Here is a 20,530-nt window from a genome sequence, read left to right on the forward strand (position 1 = left end):
CAACCAAGGTAGGCCTAAGAGCATCTCTGAACGCACAGTGCGTCGAACTTTGAGACAGATGGGCTACAGCAGCAGAAGACCACACCGGGTACCACTCCTTTCAGCTAAGAACAGGAAACTGAGGCTACAATTTGTACAAGCTCATCGAAATTGGACAGTAGAAGATTGGAAAAACGTTGCTTGGTCTGATGAGTCTCGATTTCTGCTGCGATATTCGGATGGTAGGGTCAGAATTTGGCGTAAACAACATGAAAGCATGGATCCATCCTGCCTTGTATGGAGCATCTTTGGGATGTGCAGCCGACAAATCTGCGGCAACTGTGTGATGCCATCATGTCAATATGGACCAAAATCTCTGAGGAATGCTTCCAGCACCTTGTTGAATCTATGCCACGAAGAATTGAGGCAGTTCTGAAGGCAAAAGGGGGTCCAACCCGTTACTAGCATGGTGTACCTAATAAAGTGGCCGGTGAGTGTATATTATTATATTTTAAAAAACTTTTTTTTACTTTTTGCATGCTTCAATAGTCTCCATGGGAGACTAGAAGCTGCAGTTGTCTGGTCACCTCTGCTACACACAGGCGATGATCAGATCGCCTGTGTGTAGTAGAAATGCTCACTTGCTATGAGCGCTGACCACGGGGCGGTGCTCATAGCAATCCTGCAATGACAACCATAGAGGTCTGCTTCAAAGCTCTGGTTGTCATGCCGACGCATTGGTGAAGGGGTCATCAATGGGCGGGATTTTCGATGCGCTTCCGATAATCGCAAGTTAAATACCGGTCAGAGATTGACAGCGGCATTTACCAGGTTAACCGCCACGGGTGGATCGCAATTCCACCCGCGGCTGTTAGAGGCACATGTCAGCTGTTAGCTGTGCCAGAAAAGATGTGGGCTCAGCGCCGGAGCCCACATCAAAGGGAGGGATTCTGACTTGGGCGTATTATTATGCCCAACGTCAGATAGGGGTTAAAGAGTTATCCCTCTACACTGTGACATTCCTTTAGATATTTGTAGACAGCTATTAAGTCTCCTCTTAGCCTTCTTTTTTGCAAGCTAAACTTTCCCAGATCCTTTAACTGTTTCACATAGGACATGGTTTGCAGACCGGTCACCATTCTGGTAGCTCTTCTCTGAACTTGCTCCAGTTTTTCAATGTCTTTTTAAAATGTGCCCAGAACTGGACACAGTATTCCAGATGCGGGCTGACGAAGGAGGAGTAGAGCGGGATAATTACTACACGTGATCTAGATTCTACGCTTCTCTTAATACATCCAAGAACTGTGTTTGCCTTTTTTCTGCTGCATCACACTGTTGACTCATGTGCAGTCTATGATCTATCAGTATGCCCAAGCCTTTTTCACACAAGCTTAGTTCTATTCCTTTCATTCTGTACATGTAATTTTTGTTTTTCTTGCATTTCTCCCTGTTAAATAGCATTCTGTTAGTAAATTAGAAGAGCTATCCATCATCTTAACACTGCTACCAACAAGAATTAAAGAGCTATCCCTCGTCTGAGCACTGCAAGCCACATGTATTAAAGAGCTATCCCTCATCTGAGCTCTGCAACCAACAAGTATTAACCCCTTTACCCCCAAGGGTGGTTTGCACGTTAATGACCGGGCCAATTTTTACAATTCTGACCACAGTCCTTTTATGAGGTTATAACTCTGGAACGCTTCAACGGATCTTGGTGATTCTGACAATGTTTTCTCGTGACATATTGTACTTCATGATATTGGTAAAATTTCTTCGATATAACTTGCGTTTATTTGTGAAAAAAACGGAAATTTGGCGAAAATTTTGCAATTTTCCAACTTTGAATTTTTATGCCCTTAAATCACAGACATATGTCACACAAAATACTTAATAGGTAACATTTCCCACATGTCTACTTTACATCAGCACAATTTAGGAACCAAAATTTTTTTTTGTTAGGGAGTTATAAGGGTTAAAAGTTGACCAGCAATTTCTCATTTTTACAACACCATTTTTTTTAGGGACCACATCTCATTTGAAGTCATTTTGAGGGGTCTATATGATAGAAAATACCCAAATGTGACACCATTCTAAAAACTGCACCCCTCAAGGTGCTCAAAACCACATTCAAGAAATTTATTAACCCTTCAGGTGTTTCACAGGAATTTTTGGAATGTTTAAATAAAAATTAACATTAAAATTTTTTTTACACAAAATTTATTTCAGCTCCAATTTGTTTTATTTTACCAAGGGTAACAGGAGAAAATGGACCCCAAAACTTGTTGTACAATTTGTGCTGAGTATGCTGATACCCCATATGTGGGGGTAAACCACTGTCTGGGCGCAAGGCAGAGCTCGGAAGGGAAGGAGCGCCATTTGACTTTTCAATGCAAAATTGACTGGAATTGAGATGGAACGCCATGTTGCGTTTGGAGAGCCCCTGATGTGCCTAAACATTGAAACCCCCCACAAGTGACACCACTTTGGAAAGTAGACCCCCTAAGGAACTTATCTAGATGTGTGGTGAGCACTTTGACCCACCAAGTGCTTCACAGAAGTTTATAATGCAGAGCCGTAAAAATAAAAAATCATATTTTTTCACAAAAACTATTTTTTTCACCCCCCAATTTTTTATTTTCCCAAGGGTAAGAGAAGAAATTGGGCCCCAAAAGTTGTTGTGCAATTTGTCCTGAGTACACCGATAAACCATATCTGGGGGTAAACCACTGTTAGGGCGCATAGCAGAGCTCGGAAGGGAAGGAGCGCCATTTGACTTTTCAATGCAAAATTGACTGGAATTAAGATGGGACGCCATGTTGCGTTTGGAGAGCCCCTGATGTGCCTAGACATTGAAACCCCCCGCAAGTGACACCATTTTGGAAAGTAGACCCCTTAAGGAACTTATCTAGATGTGTGGTGAGCACTTTGACCCAACAAGTGCTTCACAGAAGTTTATAATGCAGAGCCGTAAAAAAAAAAAAATCATATTTTTTCACAAAAATTATTTTTCGCCCCCAATTTTTTATTTTCCCAAGGGTAAGAGAAGAAATTAGACCACAAAAGTTGTTGTGCCATTTGTCCTGAGTACGCCGATACCCCATATGTGGGGGTAAACGACTGTTTGGGTGCATGGCAGAGCTCGGAAGGGAAGGAGCGCCATTTGACTTTTCAATGCAAAATTGACTGGAATTAAGATGGGACGCCATGTCGCGTTTGGAGAGCCCCTGATGTGCCTAAACATTAAACCCCCCCATAAGTGACACCATTTTGGAAAGTAGACCCCCTAAGGAACTTATCTAAATGTGTTTTGAGAGCTTTGATCCCCCAAGTGTTTCACTACAGTTTATAACGCAGAGCCGTGAAAATAAAAATTCTTTTTTTTTTTTTTCACAAAAATGATTTTTTAGCCCCCAGTTTTGCATGTTCACAAGGGTAACAGGATAAATTGGACCCCAAAAGTTGTTGTCCAATTTGTCCTTAGTACACTGATACCCCATATGTGGGGGGGAACCACTGGGCGCATGGCAGAGCTCGGGAGGGAAGGAGCGCCATTTGGAATGCAGACTTAGATGGATTGGTTTGCAGGCATCACGTTGCATTTGCAGATCCCCTGATGTACCCAAACAGTAGAAACCCCCCACAAGTGACCCCATATTGGAAACTAGACCTCCCAAGGAACTTATCTAGATGTGTTGTGAGAAATTTGAACCCCCAAGTGTTTCACTACAGTTTATAACGCAGAGCCGTGAAAATAAAAAATATTTCTTTCCACAAAAATGATTTTTTAGCCCCCGGTTTTGTATTTTCCCAAGGGTAACAGGAGAAATTGTACGGCAAAAGTTTTTGTCCAATTTGTCCTGAGTATGCTGATACCCCATATGTGGGGGGGAACCACTGTTTGGGCGCATGGCAGAGCTCGGAAGGGAAGGAGCGCCATTTGGGATGCAGACTTAGATAGATTGGTCTGCAGGCGTCACGTTGCATTTGCAGAGCCCCTGATGTACCCAAACAGTAGAAACCCCCAAAAGTGACCCCATATTGGAAACTAGACCTCACAAGGAACTTATCTAGATGTGTTGTGAGAACTTTGAACCCCCAAGTGTTTCACTACAGTTTACAACGCAGAGCCGTGAAAATAAAAAATATTTATTTTTCCCACAAAAATGATTTTTAGCCCCCCAAATTTATATTTTCCCAAGGGTAACAAGAGAACTTGGACCCCAAAAGTTGTTGTCCAATTTGTCCCGAGTACGCTGATGCCCCATATGTTGGGGTAAACCCCTGTTTGGGCGCACGGGAAAGCTCGGAAGGGAAGGAGCACTGTTTTACTTTTTCAATGCAGAATTGGCTGGAATTGAGATCGGACGCCATGTCGCGTTTGGAGAGCCCCTGATGTGCCTTAACAGTGGAAACTCCCCAATTCTAACTGAAACCCTAATCCAAACACACCCCTAACCCTAATCCCAACGGTAACCCCTAACCACACCCCTAACCCTGACACACCCCTAACTCTAATCCCAACCCTAATCCCAACCGTAAATGTAATCCAAACCCTAACCCTAACTTTAGCCCCAACCCTAACCCTAACTTTAGCTCGAACCCTAGCCCTAACCCTAACCCTAGCCCTAATCCTAATGGGAAAATGGAAATAAATACATTTTTTTAATTTTATTATTTTTCACTAACTAAGAGGGTGATGAAGGGGGGTTTGATTTACTTTTATAGCATTTTTTTATAGCGGATTTTTACGATTGGCAGCCATCACACACTAAAAGACGCTTTTTATAGCAAAAAAGTTTTTGCGTCTCCACATTTTGAGACCTATAATTTTCCATATTTTGGTCCACAGAGTCATGTAAGGTCTTGTTTTTTGCGGGATGAGTTGACGTTTTTATTGGTAACATTTTCGGACATGTGACAGTTTTTGATCACTTTTTATTCCGATTTTTGTAAGGCAGAATGACAAAAAAACAGCTATTTAAGAATTTCTTTTGGGGGAGGCGTTTATACCGTTCCACGTTTGGTAAAATTGATAAAGCAGTTTTATTCTTCGGGTCAGTACGATTACAGCGATACCTCATTTATATCATTTTTTTATGCTTTGGCGCTTTTATACGATAAAAACTATTTTATAGAATAAATAATTATTTTGGCATTGCTTTATTCTGAGGACTATAACTTTTGTATTTTTTCTTTGATGATGCTGTATGGCGGCTCGTTTTTTGCGGGACAAGATGACGTTTTCAGCGGTACCATGGTTATTTATATCCGTCTTTTTGATCGCGTGTTATTCTACTTTTTGTTCGGCGTTATGATAATAAAGCGTTGTTTTTTGCCTCGTTTTTTTTTTCCCTACGGTGTTCACTGAAGGGGTTAACTAGTGATATAGTTTTATAGGTGGGGTTGTTACGGACGCGGCGATACTAAATATGTGTACTTTTATTGTTTGTTTGTTTTAATTAGATAAAGAAATGTATTTATGGGAATACTATTTTTTTTTTCTTTATTTAGGAATTTTTTTTTAATATTTTTTTTTACACATGTGGAAAAATTTTTTTAAACTTTTTTACTTTGTCCCAGGGGGGGACATCACAGATCGCTGATCTGACAGTTTGCACAGCACTCTGTCAGATCACCGATCAGATCTGACTTACAGCACTGCAAGCTTACCAAGCGCCTGCTCTGAGCAGGCACTTGGTAAGCCACCTCCCTCCCTGCAGGACCCGGATGCCGCGGCCATCTTGGATCTGGGCACCTGCAGCGAGGAGGAGGTAAGAGACCCTCGCAGCAACGCGATCACATCGCGTTGCTCCGGGGGTCTCAGGGAAGCCCGCAGGGAGCCCCCTCCCTGCGCGATGCTTCCCTGTACCGCCGGCACACCGCGATCATGTTTGAACGCGGTGTGCCGGGGGTTAATGTGCCGGGGCGGTCCGTGACCGCTCCTGGCACATAGTGCCGGATGTCAGCTGACACCCGGCCGCGATCGGCCGCGCTCCCCCCATGAGCGCCGCCGATCGCGCTGGACGTATTATCCCGTCGGTGGTCATACGGGCCCACCCCACCTCGACGGGATAGTACGTCCAATGTCAGAAAGGGGTTAAAGAGCTATCCATCATCTCAACACTGCAACCAACACATTAAAGAGCTATTCGTCATCTGACAACTGCAACCAACAAGTATTAAGAGAGCTAACCCTCATCTGAGCAATTAAGTGCTAACCCTCATCTGAGCAATTAAGTAATTCTTAATTTTTTTCAATTTATCTCTGGTGGGACTTAAACTTAAAGGCCCCGTCTCACATAGCGATTTACCAACGATCACGACCAGCGATATGACCTGGCCGTGATCGTTGGTAAGTCGCTGTGTGGTCGCTGGGGAGCTGTCACACAGACAGCTCTCTCCAGCGACCAACGATCAGGGGAACGACTTCGGCATCGTTAAAACTGTCTTCAACGATGCCGAAGTCCCCCCGCAGCACCCGGGTAACCAGGGTAAACATCGGGTTACTAAGCGCAGGGCCGCGCTTAGTAACCCGATGTTTACCCTGGTTACCAGCGTAAATGTAAAAAATAACAAACAGTACATACTCGCCTTCTGATGTCCGTCAGGTCCCTTGCCGTCTGCTTCCTGCTCTGAGTGCCGTACAGTGAGAGCAGAGCGCAGCGGTGACGTCACCGCTGTGCTGTACTTTCACTTTCACTTTGCGGCACTCAGAGCAGGAAGCAGACGGCAAGGGACCTGACGGACATCAGAAGGCGATTATGTACTGTTTGTTATTTTTTACATTTACGCTGGTAACCAGGGTAAACATCGGGTTACTAAGCGCGGCCCTGCGCTTAGTAACCCGATGTTTACCCTGGTTACCAGTGAAGACATCGCTGGATCGGTGTCACAAACACCGATTCAGCGCTGTCAGCGGGACCTCAACGACCAAAAAAAGGTCCAGGCCATTCCGACACGACCAGCGATCTCGCAGCAGGGGCCTGATCGCTGGTACGTGTCACACATAGCGAGATCGCTACTGAGGTCGCTGTTGCGTCACAAAACTTGTGACTCAGCAGCGATCTTGCTAGCGATCTCGCTATGTGAGACGGGGCCTTAAGACTTGTATGGGAGAAACACAGAAACACTAGCAGTGATGCACACACTGCATTGTTGTGTCCGAAATAATAGTCATCAGAAAATTAGTTTGCAGTTATAATGTAAAAGAGAATGTGAAGACACAGCATTGTATCTTAGGCTACTTTCACACTAGCGTCGTGCACTGCACGTCGCTATGCGTGGTTTTGGAGAAAAAACGCATCCTGCAAAAGTGCTTTTTTCTCCATAGACTTTTATTAACGACGCAGTGCGACGCATTGCCACACGTCGCAACCGTCGTGCGACGGTTGCGTCGTGTTGCGTCGGACCGTCGCCACCAAAAACGTTGCTTGTAACGTTTTTTGGTGCGTCGTTCCCGCCTTTTCTGACCGCGCATGCGCTGCCGGAACTCCACCCCCGCCTCCCCGCACCTCACAATGGGGCAGCGGATGTTGTGCGGCGCTTCCACAGCTAGCGTTGGTGCGCCGCCACGTCGCAAAGCGACGTGCAGCGCATGACGCTAGTGTGAAAGTAGCCTTAATTAACCAGACGACTATTCTTAGCAAGCCATGAAGAAGACTGTTATCTACTCTATATGTTGGCTTTTGAATTTAAGTGTTGATTTATGGTTGGTCAAGAAAACAGACTTTTGCATGTGAAAGCCTTTAATATTAACTTGTAAGCTGACATTTGATATAACAAAAGTGTGCTCTTATCCTTTAGTGATGTTTACTGATATGCTAATTATGCATTGTGTAGGCCAGATAGTTTGTTGACATCGAAAACCGAGGAGGAAAAACTATTCAAATAGATTAAATAATCAATTAATGCTACTTGATATAATCGCCATTCTTACCCTTTATGCAAATACTGAATGAAGGACACTTGTTAAGTATAAAAATAGGTCACATGCTTCTGTATAGAGAGACAGAGACACAGAGATTCAGCCAAGACATCAAAATATCCAAAGGGCCAGAGACAGGACCGTAGCCAATACATCATGGCTCCATCACGAGTGTCACAGATTTATTATTCTACTGGATGCCGGCTTAGGGGACTTCGGCCCCGGCTGGAAGAATACAGATCTGCTCCATTGACCAACACTTAACCATGAATACATTTGGAGAAAACCGGGATTGAGACCTGCCGATTGCCTGGCTCCATGAAGATGTTTGGAGAAGTCAGGTTGTGACCTTCCAGGCAACTGGCCTTGTATGGACTGTCATCTTCCTACACTTGTCGTTACATCATCTCTGTGTGCGTGTCACAGGTGGGATAGTTTATAATAAAACCTGGCACTCAACTTATATAGTGAAAGCGAATTTATTTATCAGCAACCAAACGTTTCGGTCATTAGTCTGACCTTCATCAGTTACGTATAGTAAGTGGTGTTTATGATGGGTGTACGCCCTTGTGAGCAAGGGAGTATGGTTTCCCTGATCTGTATAGAGGCTAAGTATGCATTAGGCAGCCGCAGGCGTGTGGCGTGAAGGACGCGGTGTCAGACCAGCGGTGGACATATACATATATATATATAAATTCGCTTTCACTATATAAGTTGAGTGCCAGGTTTTATTATATATTATCAAGGTGTTGGAACCTACCTGGGCACCACACTCCACAAGCTGTGCACACGTTTATCTACTCAACAGGTGGGATAGTTGACCCTGAGAGCTCTGAAGTAACAGCTGCCATTATCCTGGCAAGTCAGCGGAAGGGTGAGACTCTAATGTGCACCATCTTGGGGCATTTTGCTGGGTCTGTTCTATGTGTAAATGTGTAATCTGCCTGTTTTGTGGTTCAAGAAAGTATTGCCACACTGTTTTACCCTCACCCTGTGTTGTCTGAGTAGCATTACAGGGCGTAACAAAAGTGGTGGGGGATGGTCTGAGGCTAGTTCTGCAAATGGATTCTGTCAATGTTCCATAAATAATGTGAAGAAGAGACAAATAGAAATATTTTCTCCTTAAATAGTTATAGTATTATAAATTAGATTTGCTTTAATTTCGGATGTGATATCTATGGTTAAACACGGCACACTTAGCTTGGCCTTGTATCTACACGTTAAGCAGATTTTATTCCTCTCCTTGTTTATCTACGGCAAATAAAACCGCTCAGTCCCGCTCAGCAAGCCTGCATTGTCCCATTATAAACTGTTTGCAGTGTGTGACATTCTCTTTCTTTACACTGGAAGGAATCTCAATATAGTGATGCTGGGCCCGATCTTATCTTACCAGTTCTTCAGTATTTATGGCTTCTAGAGCAACAATAGAAAGGATGATGAATACGCAGGGTCGGGAAAAGGAGGCTACCAGGAGCAATCCTCCCAATTACAAGAACGCGTTTTAGACTTTAAGGCATGTTCCTCTATATAACTGGAAGTGAGTGAACTGTTTTGCCAGTTTGCAATATTTGGCGTTTTGCAAAATTAGGAAGGTTGGGGGGGTCAGCTTTGCATTTTTGATGGTAAATCCAGACAAAAAACTGAAAAATCCACAAATCCTTGGAATAACTAAATGCAGATTTTGCTGATGACATGCATCAGATTTCACCATCATTTAGCTAATTTGCAGTGAAAGAGGTAGTGGCTGCTGTGAAAATCCGCAACAGATATTGACTTTAATTATCCGCAGTGCAGGTTAGTTTCAATGTAGAACATTTTGAAGCATGTGAATGAGATTTTTTTTTTTAATTTGACACTTTAAATCCACTGCAGATTATAATTCTGCATGGAAAATCAGCCAATGAGGACATACTAGCAATTGAAGTTTTGCAGGAGCTAGAGCTACAGATAAGTAAATAGTGTAAAAAACAGAGTCTCAGGTGTTGGAGCATTTCTATCTTATTCATAGTCATTATATGAAATCCTACTGTAATGAGCAATGTACTATGACAATCACCCTTGTCTCTCACCTGTATACTAAGGAGTCATCTAAGGAGCTGTTATACTGAATCTGGTACATGCGGATCCCAGGGATATGGCGCTCTGATGGCCACTGAATGACCACTGAGGTGGATTTCAATTTGTCCACCACAATTCTTCTGTCTTGTAAATTCTTGGTATCATTAAATCCAGACTTGGTTGAAGTTGTGATATCAGAAGACCCAGGATCAGGTTCTTTAATGTGAGCTGTGTTGTTCACCAACAATGGTAGGGGTACTATTGCCAACTCCACTGGGGCAGTGATCTCGCCAGCGGCATTAGACGCTATACAAGTGAAGGAACCACTATCTTTCAATGTCGTAATGGTTATATCTAAAGTTCCGTTGTCATGAACTAGAATCCTTGTTGTATTATGTATAAGCTTTCCATCCGGACCGATCCAGTGTACTGACGGTTCAGGATCTCCTACGGCTTTGCACTTAAGGCTGACGCTTTGTCCTTCCATGACGAATGTTTTGCTGGCATAATGTTTGGTAATGAGTGGAGGCTCACAGATAAATTCCTCCTCTTGGATTGACCAGAAATACTTGTCTGTTAGCTGTTCTGGGGAGGCACAAGTCTCAAGGTCATCTTCTCTTGTCAGTCGTCTGAGCCATAAAAGTTCGCAGTTACAATGTAGAGGATTCCCACCAAAGCTTATGGCGAGAGATGATGCACTACTTCCTCTCGAACTGGCCAAAACTTGAGACTTGAGAAAAAGGTTGTCTGGAGGCAGTTTGTGCAAGCGATTTGAGGTCATGTCAAGCCTTACCAACTTATGCAACATGGTGAATGTTCCTTCTGCAATGTAGTCAATTAAGTTATGGTCTAGAGTTAATGAGTTCAAATTAACCATTTGGCCTATGTCTTCCCAGGGCAGTTCTTCGAGGTTGTTGTAGGACAAGTCAAGATCCTCCACGGTTGAGAGAAACTCATTGAATGCCCCAGCCTGGACAGAATTTATTTGGTTGTTACCTAAAATTAGATGCCGCAAGTTGCCCAAACCACGAAAGTGCTCATTTCTTAGGGCGGAAAGTCTGTTGCTGTTCATATGCAAGGCTCTTAGAGAACGTAGGTCAGAGAACGCTAGGGGTACAATTTGGCTGATCGTGTTCCGCGACAGTGTCAAGTGTACCAAATTGGTCATGTTGCTAAAGTCTTTGCGTCGAATAATGGTGATAAAATTATCTGTCAGTCGTAACTCCACTGTCCTGCGGTCAATAGCTGGTGGAACGAAGAGAAGTCCTGTCTTGGCACACAGCATGGTGAGAGTTGGAGAGTTGATCTGGCAGATGCAGCGACCGGGGCAATACTGTGCTCTCCCGAAGTACCCCAGAGCTCCCATCAGCAACAGGCATAGCAACTTCTCCATGGCCCCTTGGCCAAAAGAGTCTTTGGAAGAGAGACAAAAGAGAGAGAAGAACGTTGAGTACATTTTTATAATTACGAACATTCACTATTAACATATTTGCATAAACAATTAATTTTTGTATTTAGCAATTAGGAGCCTCGGGCTGTAATTTTCAACTTTTTAATACCTTCTGTAAAAAAAAATTCCAAGAAATGTACCATACAACCTTTGAGTCTTTCAATCTAAGCTTCGGAGGTAAATTATTTGAGTCAGGTAGGGGGGGGGGTTATTTACGAGAGCACATTCCCGGGAAAAAAGTTGATGTTCCTTAAAGAAAATAATTAGATTCTGTCATTTCTCTAGTGCCGCCTAGGGTGATATCTGACTAGTTGCTATGGGTTGTATGAACTCTTCCACAGCTTTTCATAAAAGTCCCTGGATATTAGACTATTCTGGTTCACATGAGATCCCTTCCTGTATTGTTTAGTAATGCAACCTCCACAAATGTAAAATGAAATTCATGTATTATAATGAAATTAGCGAGAGATAATGGCTTCTGGTAAATTTATTGGGCAATTAAGGCCATATGTAGAATTTGTGAACACAATATTACACATATATGAAAACAGCACTGTCAAGAATTCTTGGTATTGCGTGTGCCAAGGTTATGAAAACTTGCGTGCTGTTTGTTATAGGATGGCTTAAAGAAGAAAATTGCTTTCTTGCATTAAATATATTATTTTTCGTGCTCAATTTTTTATTAACTTGCTATAATTTTCATCATTTTAAGAATTGTTTTAGATGTACACGTACAGTTGTGCTCAAAAGTTTAGATACCCCGGCAGAACTTTTGCTTTCTTAACCTTTTTTCAGAAAATATGAATGATAACACCAAAACCTTTTCTCCACTCATGGTTAGTGGTTGGGTGAAGCCATTTATTGTCAGACTACTGTGTTTTCTATTTTTAAATCATAATGGCAACCCAAACAATCAAGTGGTCATCATTCTTAACAAACGACAGACTTGAAGAAGTTGTCCACTACTTGGACAACTCTTTGTAATACCCCACACTTGGCCCTGATGAAATAAAAAAGCCTATACTCACGTCCCATGCCGGCGCCGTTCCCGCACTCGCTCTTCCTGAGGTGCCCAATCAGCGCAGGCGTCACTGTCCCCTCCTTCTGTCGAATTGAACATGCAGAGGAAGTGAGAGATCAACTGCAGGCTGGACTTCAATTCGGATGAAGGCAGAGACAGTGACGCCAGCACTGATTGGGTGCCGAGGTCACATTTCACAACAACAGTACGGGAGCCCCAGGGAGAGTGAGTGCTGACACCGCTGGAACAGCCCCAACACAGGAGGAGAGTATAAGATTTTTTAACATTTCAATCAAGTCGGGGTTGTCCTAACAGTGGTCAACCCCGCTAAGCAATAACACAAAACCAATGGAACTTCAGTAAAAACTACAAACTTTTATAAAAAATAAATATATATATATAACCTCAATATTTATTCTCGTATAGTACTATGTGACAAAATCTTTTTTTTTTTCAGTAAAAAAAAATCTTGGCATAATGCTGTCTTGTTGGAGGTTTGTGCAGAATTCAACTCTTCCCTGAGTCTGAGAGGTCTACGTCTTTATGGGAGTCCGCAGAGATTCAAGTAATTGGTGCACAATATTTTCAAATGACACCCCATAGTGCACCATAGATCCAAAATTGCTGCACACAGGCTCTTAGAACACAGTTTGATGAAAATGTGTATGCCCAAAGATCGCTGGCAGATGGGCATACACAGCTTGATAAAAACTGTACGATTCATGGTTTTATATGTATAAGGTTAGGGGAATTCATGTATATGTTTGTATAGATAGATAAATAAGATCCATCAGATGCATCATAATAAAAGAAAATTAGCCATTGGACACAGACAGTTCTTATTAACCCCTTAACGACCAGGGATATTTCAGTTTTTGCGTTTTCGTTTTTTGCTCCCCTTATTCCCAGAGCCATAACTTTTTTACTTTTTGGTCAATATGGCCATGTAAGGGCTTGTTTTTTTGTAGGTCAAGCTGTATTTTTTAATGACACCATTGGTTTTAACATATCATGTACTGGAAAACAGGAAAAAAATCCAAATGCAGTGAAACTGCAATAAAAGTGCAATACCAGTTAGTTTGGGGATTTTATTTTTACCATGTTCAGAAAATGCTAAAATGACCTGCCATTATGATTCTCCAGTTCATTACAAGTTCATAGACACCTAACATGTCTAGGTTCTTTTTTATTTAAGTGGTGAAAAAAAAAATCCAAACTTGGTTAAAAACAAAAATGGCACCATTTCCCAAGACCTGTAGCGTCTCCATTTATCAGGATCTGGGGTTGGGTGAGGGCTTATTTCTTGTGTGCCGGGCTGATGTTTTTAATTACACCATTTTGGTGCAGATACGATCTTTTGATCGCCCGTTATTGCATTTTAATGCAATGTTGCTGCCTCCAAAAAAACTGTAATTCTGGCGTTTTGACTTTTTTTCTCATTACGCCATTTTGCGATTGGGTTAAATTTATTTTTTTTACTGATAGATCGGGCGATTCTGAACGCGGCGATACCAAATATGTGTATGTTTGATTTATTTTATTGTTTTATTTTGAATGGGGCAAAAGGGGGGGTGATTTGAACTTTGATCGCCTCTGCTACACACAGGCGATGATCAGATTGTCTGTGTGTAGTAGAAATGCTCACTTGCTATGAGCGCCGACCAAAGGCAATCTGGTTATGACAACCATAGAGGTCTGCTGGTACCTCTGCTTGTCATGCTGACCCATCGGTGACCCGCGATCATGTGACGGGGCCACTGATGGGCAGGATAAAGGACGTGCTTCCGGTAAACGTGAGTTAAATGCTGCTGTCGGAGCTTGACAGCGCCATTTCACTAATTAGCAGCCGCGGGTGGATTGCTATACCACCTGCGGCTGTTAAAGACACATGTCAGGTTTACGGATCTAATGGGGGGAGTCCGACGTGGGCGTGCTATTATGCCCAATGTCGGAAAAGGGGTTTTTAAGATGGCATAAAGAAACTCTAAAACATATAGTATTGCGCAAAGCAGAACAAAGGAGCTATAAGCTTAAATTAATAATTTATTCATACATATAATACATAACACAAATAAAAATACATCAAATTCATAAAGACAGTACATAAATAACTCACAGCACAAGCACAATATCCAGAGTGAATAGTACAACTATAGCACACTGTTCTCTTCTATGGTGACCTTGCAGTCTGCACAGTTCACACTGGGTATGTGACTGTATAATGTATGTTTTTAATTGAGACATTTACATGTTTGCATTCTCATTCCTGACCAGTGTGTCTATTATACTGTTTGTGGACTATTTTGTATGTGACTATAGGTGTCCTATTCACTCTGGATATTGTGCAGCGAGGTTATTTATGAACTGTCTTTTCATCCTTACACATTTTATGTATTTTTTGCATTCTATAATATATGTATGAATACATTGTTACATGTAAGCTTGTAACTCATTTGCTCTTGTTTTTGCAATATTATATGTTTGTATAGTATATGTATATATTTATATATATATATATATATATATATATATATATATATATATATATATATATATATACAGTACAGACCAAAAGTTTGGACATACCTTCACATTTAAAGATTTTTCTGTATTTTCCTGACTATGAAAATTGTACATTCACACTGAAGGCATCAAAACTATGAATTAACACATGTGGAATTATATACTTAACAAAAAAGTGTGAAACAACTGAAATTATGTCTTATATTCTAGGTTCTTCAAAGTAGCCACCTTTTGCTTTGATGACTGCTTTGCACACTCTTGGCATTCTCTTGATGAGCTTCAAGAGGTAGTCACCGGGAATGTTCTTCCAACAATCTTGAACGAGTTCCCAGAGATGCTTAGCACTTGTTGGCCCTTTTGCCTTCACTCTGCGTTCCAGCTCACCCCAAACCATCTCGATTGGGTTCAGGTCTGGTGACTGTGGAGGCCAGGTCATGTGGCGTAGCACCCCATCACTCTCCTTCTTGGTCAAATAATCCTTACTGTTATGGACCTGGTGGTTAGGTGCACCTGGAATGACCTGATGGTTAAACTAGAAGACAGGACAAGCTCTGGGAAGTGGGAACTCTGCTGACCGCAAATCCTAATCCTATAACACACACACTAGAAATAGCTGTGGAGAGTACCTAACTCTCCCTAGACGCCTCTTCACAGCCTAAGAGCTAAAAAACCCTAAAGATAGGAAAATAAGCCTTACCTTGCCTCAGAGAAATTCCCCAAAGGTAAAGGCAGCCCCCCACATATATTAACTGTGAGTTAAGAGGAAAGTCACAAACACAGGGATGAAACAGGTTTCAGCAAAGGAGGCCAGACTTACTAGATAAACTGAGGATAGGAAAGGGATCTATGCGGTCAGCACAAAAAACTACAAAAAGCCACGCAGAGTGTGCAAAAAGACCCCCGCACCGACTCACGGTGCGGAGGTGCCACTCTGCAACCCAGAGCTTCCAGCTAGCAAGGCAATATCATATTAGCAAGCTGGACTAGAACTTAGCAAGTACTAAGAAATATATTCAGTACACAATGAACAACAAATGAACTAGCAGGGACTTAGCTTCTGCTGGAGTAGACAGGACATCAGAAAGATCCGAGAGAGATCTGAACCAGTTCTGATACATTGACAGCTGGCATGGAGTAACGATCTGAGTGGAGTTAAATAGAGAAGCCAGCCTAGCCGCAAACGAGGGCAGCTGAGGAAGCAACCTCAGAACCAGCAGTTCCACTCACAGCCACCAGAGGGAGTCCACGGACAACTCGCCGAAGTATCATTCATGACCACAGGAGGGAGTTCAAGAACGGAATTCACAACACCTTACACAGCCTGGAGGTATGTTTGGGGTCATTGTCTTGTTGAAAAATAAATGATGGTCCAACTAAATGCAAACCGGATGGAATAGCATGCCGCTGCAAGATGCTGTGATAGCCATGCTGGTTCAGTATGCCTTCAGTTTTGAATAAATCCCCAACAGTGTCACCAGCAAAGCACCCCCACATCATCACACCTCCTCCATGCTTCACGGTGGGAGTCCATCCGCTCACCTTTTCTGCGTCGCACAAAGACACGGTGGTTGGAACCAAAGATCTCAAATTTGGACTCATCAGACCAAAGCACAAATTTCCACTGGTCTAATGTCCATTCCTTGTGTTCTTTAGCCCATAAAAGTCTCTTCTGCTTGTTGCCTGTCCTTAGCAGTGGTTTCCTAGCAGCTATTTTACCATGAAGGCCTGCTGCACAATGTCTCCTCTTAACAAGTGTTGTAGAAGATGTGTCTGCTGCTAGAACGCTGTGTGGCATGGACCTGGTCTCTAATCTGAGCTGCTGTTAACCTGCGATTTCTGAGGCTGGTGACTCGGATAAACTTATCCTCAGAAGCAGAGGTGACTCTTGGTCTTCCTTTCCTGGGGCGGTCCTCATGTGAGCCAGTTTCTTTGTAGCGCTTGACGGTTTTTGCCACAGCACTTGGGGACACTTTCAAAGTTCCCAATTATTCGGACTTACTGACCTTCATTTCTTAAAGTAATGATGGCGACTCGTTTTCTTTACTTAGCTGCTTTTTTCTTGCCATAATACAAATTCTAACAGTCTTTTCAGTAGGATTCCCAGCTGTGTATCCACCAGACTTCTGTACAACACAACTGATGGTCCAACCCCATTTATAAGGCAAGAAATCCCACTTATTAAACCTGACAGGGCACACCTGTGAAGTGAAAACCATTCCCGGTGACTACCTCTTGAAGCTCATTAAGAGAATGCCAAGAGTGTGCAAAGCAGTCATCAAAGCAAAAGGTGGCTACTTTGAAGAACCTAGAATGTAAGACCTATTTTCAGTTGTTTCACACTTTTTTGTTAAGTATATAATTCCACATGTGCTAATTCATAGTTTTGATGCCTTCAGTGTTAATGTACAATTTTCATAGTCATGAAAAAACAGAAAAATCTTTAAATGAGAACGTGTGTCCAAACTTTTGGTCTGTACTGTATATATACACACACTGTATATACATATACTATACAAGCATATAATATTGTAAAACCTGCTCCATAATAGGAATCCGCAGGTGTAAAACCGCAGGTGAAATAAGCACAAAAACCGCAAAAAAAACCGCGGTAAATCCGCGGTAATTCCGCAGTGCGGATTTCCTGCGGATTTACCAAAATCAGTTCGGAAAAATCTGCAGAGTAATCCGCAGCGTGTGCACATACCCTAATATCCCAGGTGAAAATGTAACCATTAGGGTAAGGGAGTGGCCCAATTAGAATACAAATAAATTTAAAATAATGGTATTTTATCAATTAAATAGTAAAACACAAAATTAAAATTCAAGAAAGGTGCAAGAAAGAAAGGAGGGACGAGGGCCTCATTATAATATTGCTATATGGTAAACATCTTCATATCATGAACAGTAAAATACTGAGTAAACAATGCTACACAGGTAAGAGACAAGAGTTCCGGAATCCATAGAACATCATTGCTATCTAGAATATTAAAGTGCCTCGTGCCAAAAAATATTATCAATAAAGTGTGAACTGAGGTAGGTTGAATTATAGCAAAAAAAAAAAAAATCATTCGTGTGATTCTTTGGTGTGAAGGTCAATAACCAGAAAGTCATAATTCAATAGGACAACAGAACTGACTCTTTGAGCTAGTGCCATCACCTTGCTAAATTAGCATAACAGGAGGGGCGCACATGAGACACAGCCTGAGGAAGTGAAGACAACATGGAGCTTAGTGTAAACCTCATAAGGTATTTAGCATAAAGATTAGAGCTAGAAAGACGCCAAAGACCCCCAGTAGTGCACAAATGGCAACATGCATAGGCTGTAAGTGGAGTAAGGCAATATGAGTTGGGCACAAAGTGTTTACCTGGATCCGGATAGCATGAAACGATGCAGATGAGTCCTGTCCCTCTGCCCCGATGCGCATGTTTCGCCCAGCTTTTTTGGGGGGCTTGAAGATGCCCCATGAAGAAGTTGGGCAAAACGTGCGTCGGGGCAGAGGGACAGGACTTATCTGCATTGTTGCATGTTGTTTGAATCTAAGAGTGTGCACCTAATATTATAGGAGTATTGCACGAATAAGGACTTTAATTAAGATTTGTTATGGTGTAGATTTATGAAGGTGCCAGCCGTGCACAATAATATTTGCAGCTGCCAAAGTTGGGGAACCACATGCCCGCCCTATTAATAAGAGCAGGTAACATTTCGGCAAACAAATTTGCAAAACACCACAAGGAAATCAGAAGCAAGAAATTTTGTACCAAATCTTGATAATTTGGGTGCCGATTTGTTGAAAATTTGCTACAGTTTTTTTTCCTAAGGATTTTGAAAAGTTGGAAAAAAAAGGTAATGGATTGCTTTACTTTGGCAATGGGTTTGAAATTCTCAACAATACATCTCATTATGAATTTATAGGAGATTTTGACTTCTCTTTGTTTAATTGATTTACAAATTGTGCAACTTGCATCAGAATATGGCATGGTGTGAAATAAAAAAAATCTTATCCACTTGCCTTTTTCTGTACTCTGCTATAACCGGCACTCAGCAAATCTGGCTTGTGCACATATATATTGTGGCAAAGCCAGGTAGGACCGGGTTAAATCCTAGCACTTAATTCCATGCACCTGGCTAGCTTTGACTAAGAACCAGGAAATGTTTTGCATTGAAGCTGGTGAGTGTCCATCCAAACTGTGAGCTATAGCTGGGAGACAGACAAGCTAGAGTCTCTCTCTAAATGGCGACTGCATGGGTCAGCTAGGAAAGCTGAGCAGTCTGTGCTGGAGCCGCAGAGACACATGTGGATACCGCTGCCTGTTCAGTGTGAACTGTGCCTGGAGTACTACTTCTGTTTGGCGCTAGAGACTGCTGGAGCTCTGGCTGAAGGTGATAACAAGACTGGTGGGATCATGCTTCTTCTGTGTAGGAAGTTTTCTCCAGGAGAAAGGATTGTAATCTGGTCGCTGAAGGAATTGTTAATTTGCTGTGATACCTTTGTGCCCAGAAGAGTCTGTCTTTGTTTTGAATCCCTTGGGAGTTTTATGAAAGCAAAACACTGGACCAAACCGCATTACCTGCGTGAATGCTACCTAATGCATACCTGAGAGTCTCAATCCCTACAATGTTCATATAGAAAGGACCTTCTGCTACAAATTTTTCAAGGCAAAATCTGCCGTGGCAAATCTACACCAACTCGTGGATTTTGGCACAAATTTTGAACACAATTGGGATAATTTGCAACAGATCTGTGACCGACCTGTGTCAGATATTGACATACTGCAGAATATGTTCCCGCATGGAAGAATTTTGTTGCGAATTTACCGCAGATTTCACAATTTGCGCTTCAAAGGTAGAAATTTGTGATGAATTAACTTCCCGTGGATTTTTGCTTCAAGATATTTCTTGAATACGTAGCTGGTGCTGTATTATTCAGAAGATTTTCCGCAACTAACCCTGCCCGGAAAAGCTGCCCTAAATAAGCAAAATGTCACATTCTGCAAACAGAACAGTATGAAAACATAGCGTGTGGATGGGATTTGTAAAAGGCATAGTATGCCGATGGTTAAAAATGGTCAGACAGAACTAAAGTGAAAAATATGCAAAAGAGACAGCAGTGATGGGTATTTACCGTATCCTTTCATTCCGCATCGATCTCTTATGATTTGTGACTATTGAATTACTGTAAATAATCTATACGTGTAATGAGTCTGATTATTTCCCTAATCAGTCTTCTCCCGAGTCAGGAACCCTAAAGTTTAGCAGTGACACAATGAACAGTCCTATAAAGCAAAGCGTGATGACAGCTGAAACTTTCAATCAACCTATCCGATCAATATCTGCCACCGAGCTTGAACCTGACGCGGAGGTGGCCAGCTCAGGTTTTCGATATTTTTACTTAACACCTGAAATATGAGAGGAACCGAGGAGCAAAAGCTTCATTATTAAATCAGTTTTAGGAAAGGGCAAATCTTTTTTCAATTACAGTATACTGAAATGATGGCAACTGACAAGTTCATCGCCTGAACATCTCTATGCATTTTTTCATTTTTCAGATTTTAAAAAATCACTTGCCTTTCTATT

General features: G+C 42.1%; 1 protein-coding gene across 1 annotated transcript in view; it reads right to left on the minus strand.

The window, feature by feature from the left end:
• Positions 1-20,530, minus strand: part of LRFN1 (leucine rich repeat and fibronectin type III domain containing 1) — a 183,510-nt gene that overhangs the window by 24,353 nt on the left and 138,627 nt on the right. The window contains exon 3 of the mRNA XM_077285873.1: positions 9,973-11,374. Within this exon, the coding sequence (XP_077141988.1) occupies positions 9,973-11,354 (1,382 nt within the window). The 5' untranslated portion in view covers positions 11,355-11,374. The remainder of the gene's footprint in view (positions 1-9,972; positions 11,375-20,530) is intronic.

The sequence above is a fragment of the Ranitomeya variabilis genome, chromosome 2 (assembly GCF_051348905.1).
Source record: "Ranitomeya variabilis isolate aRanVar5 chromosome 2, aRanVar5.hap1, whole genome shotgun sequence".
Taxonomy (NCBI): Eukaryota; Metazoa; Chordata; class Amphibia; order Anura; family Dendrobatidae; genus Ranitomeya; species Ranitomeya variabilis.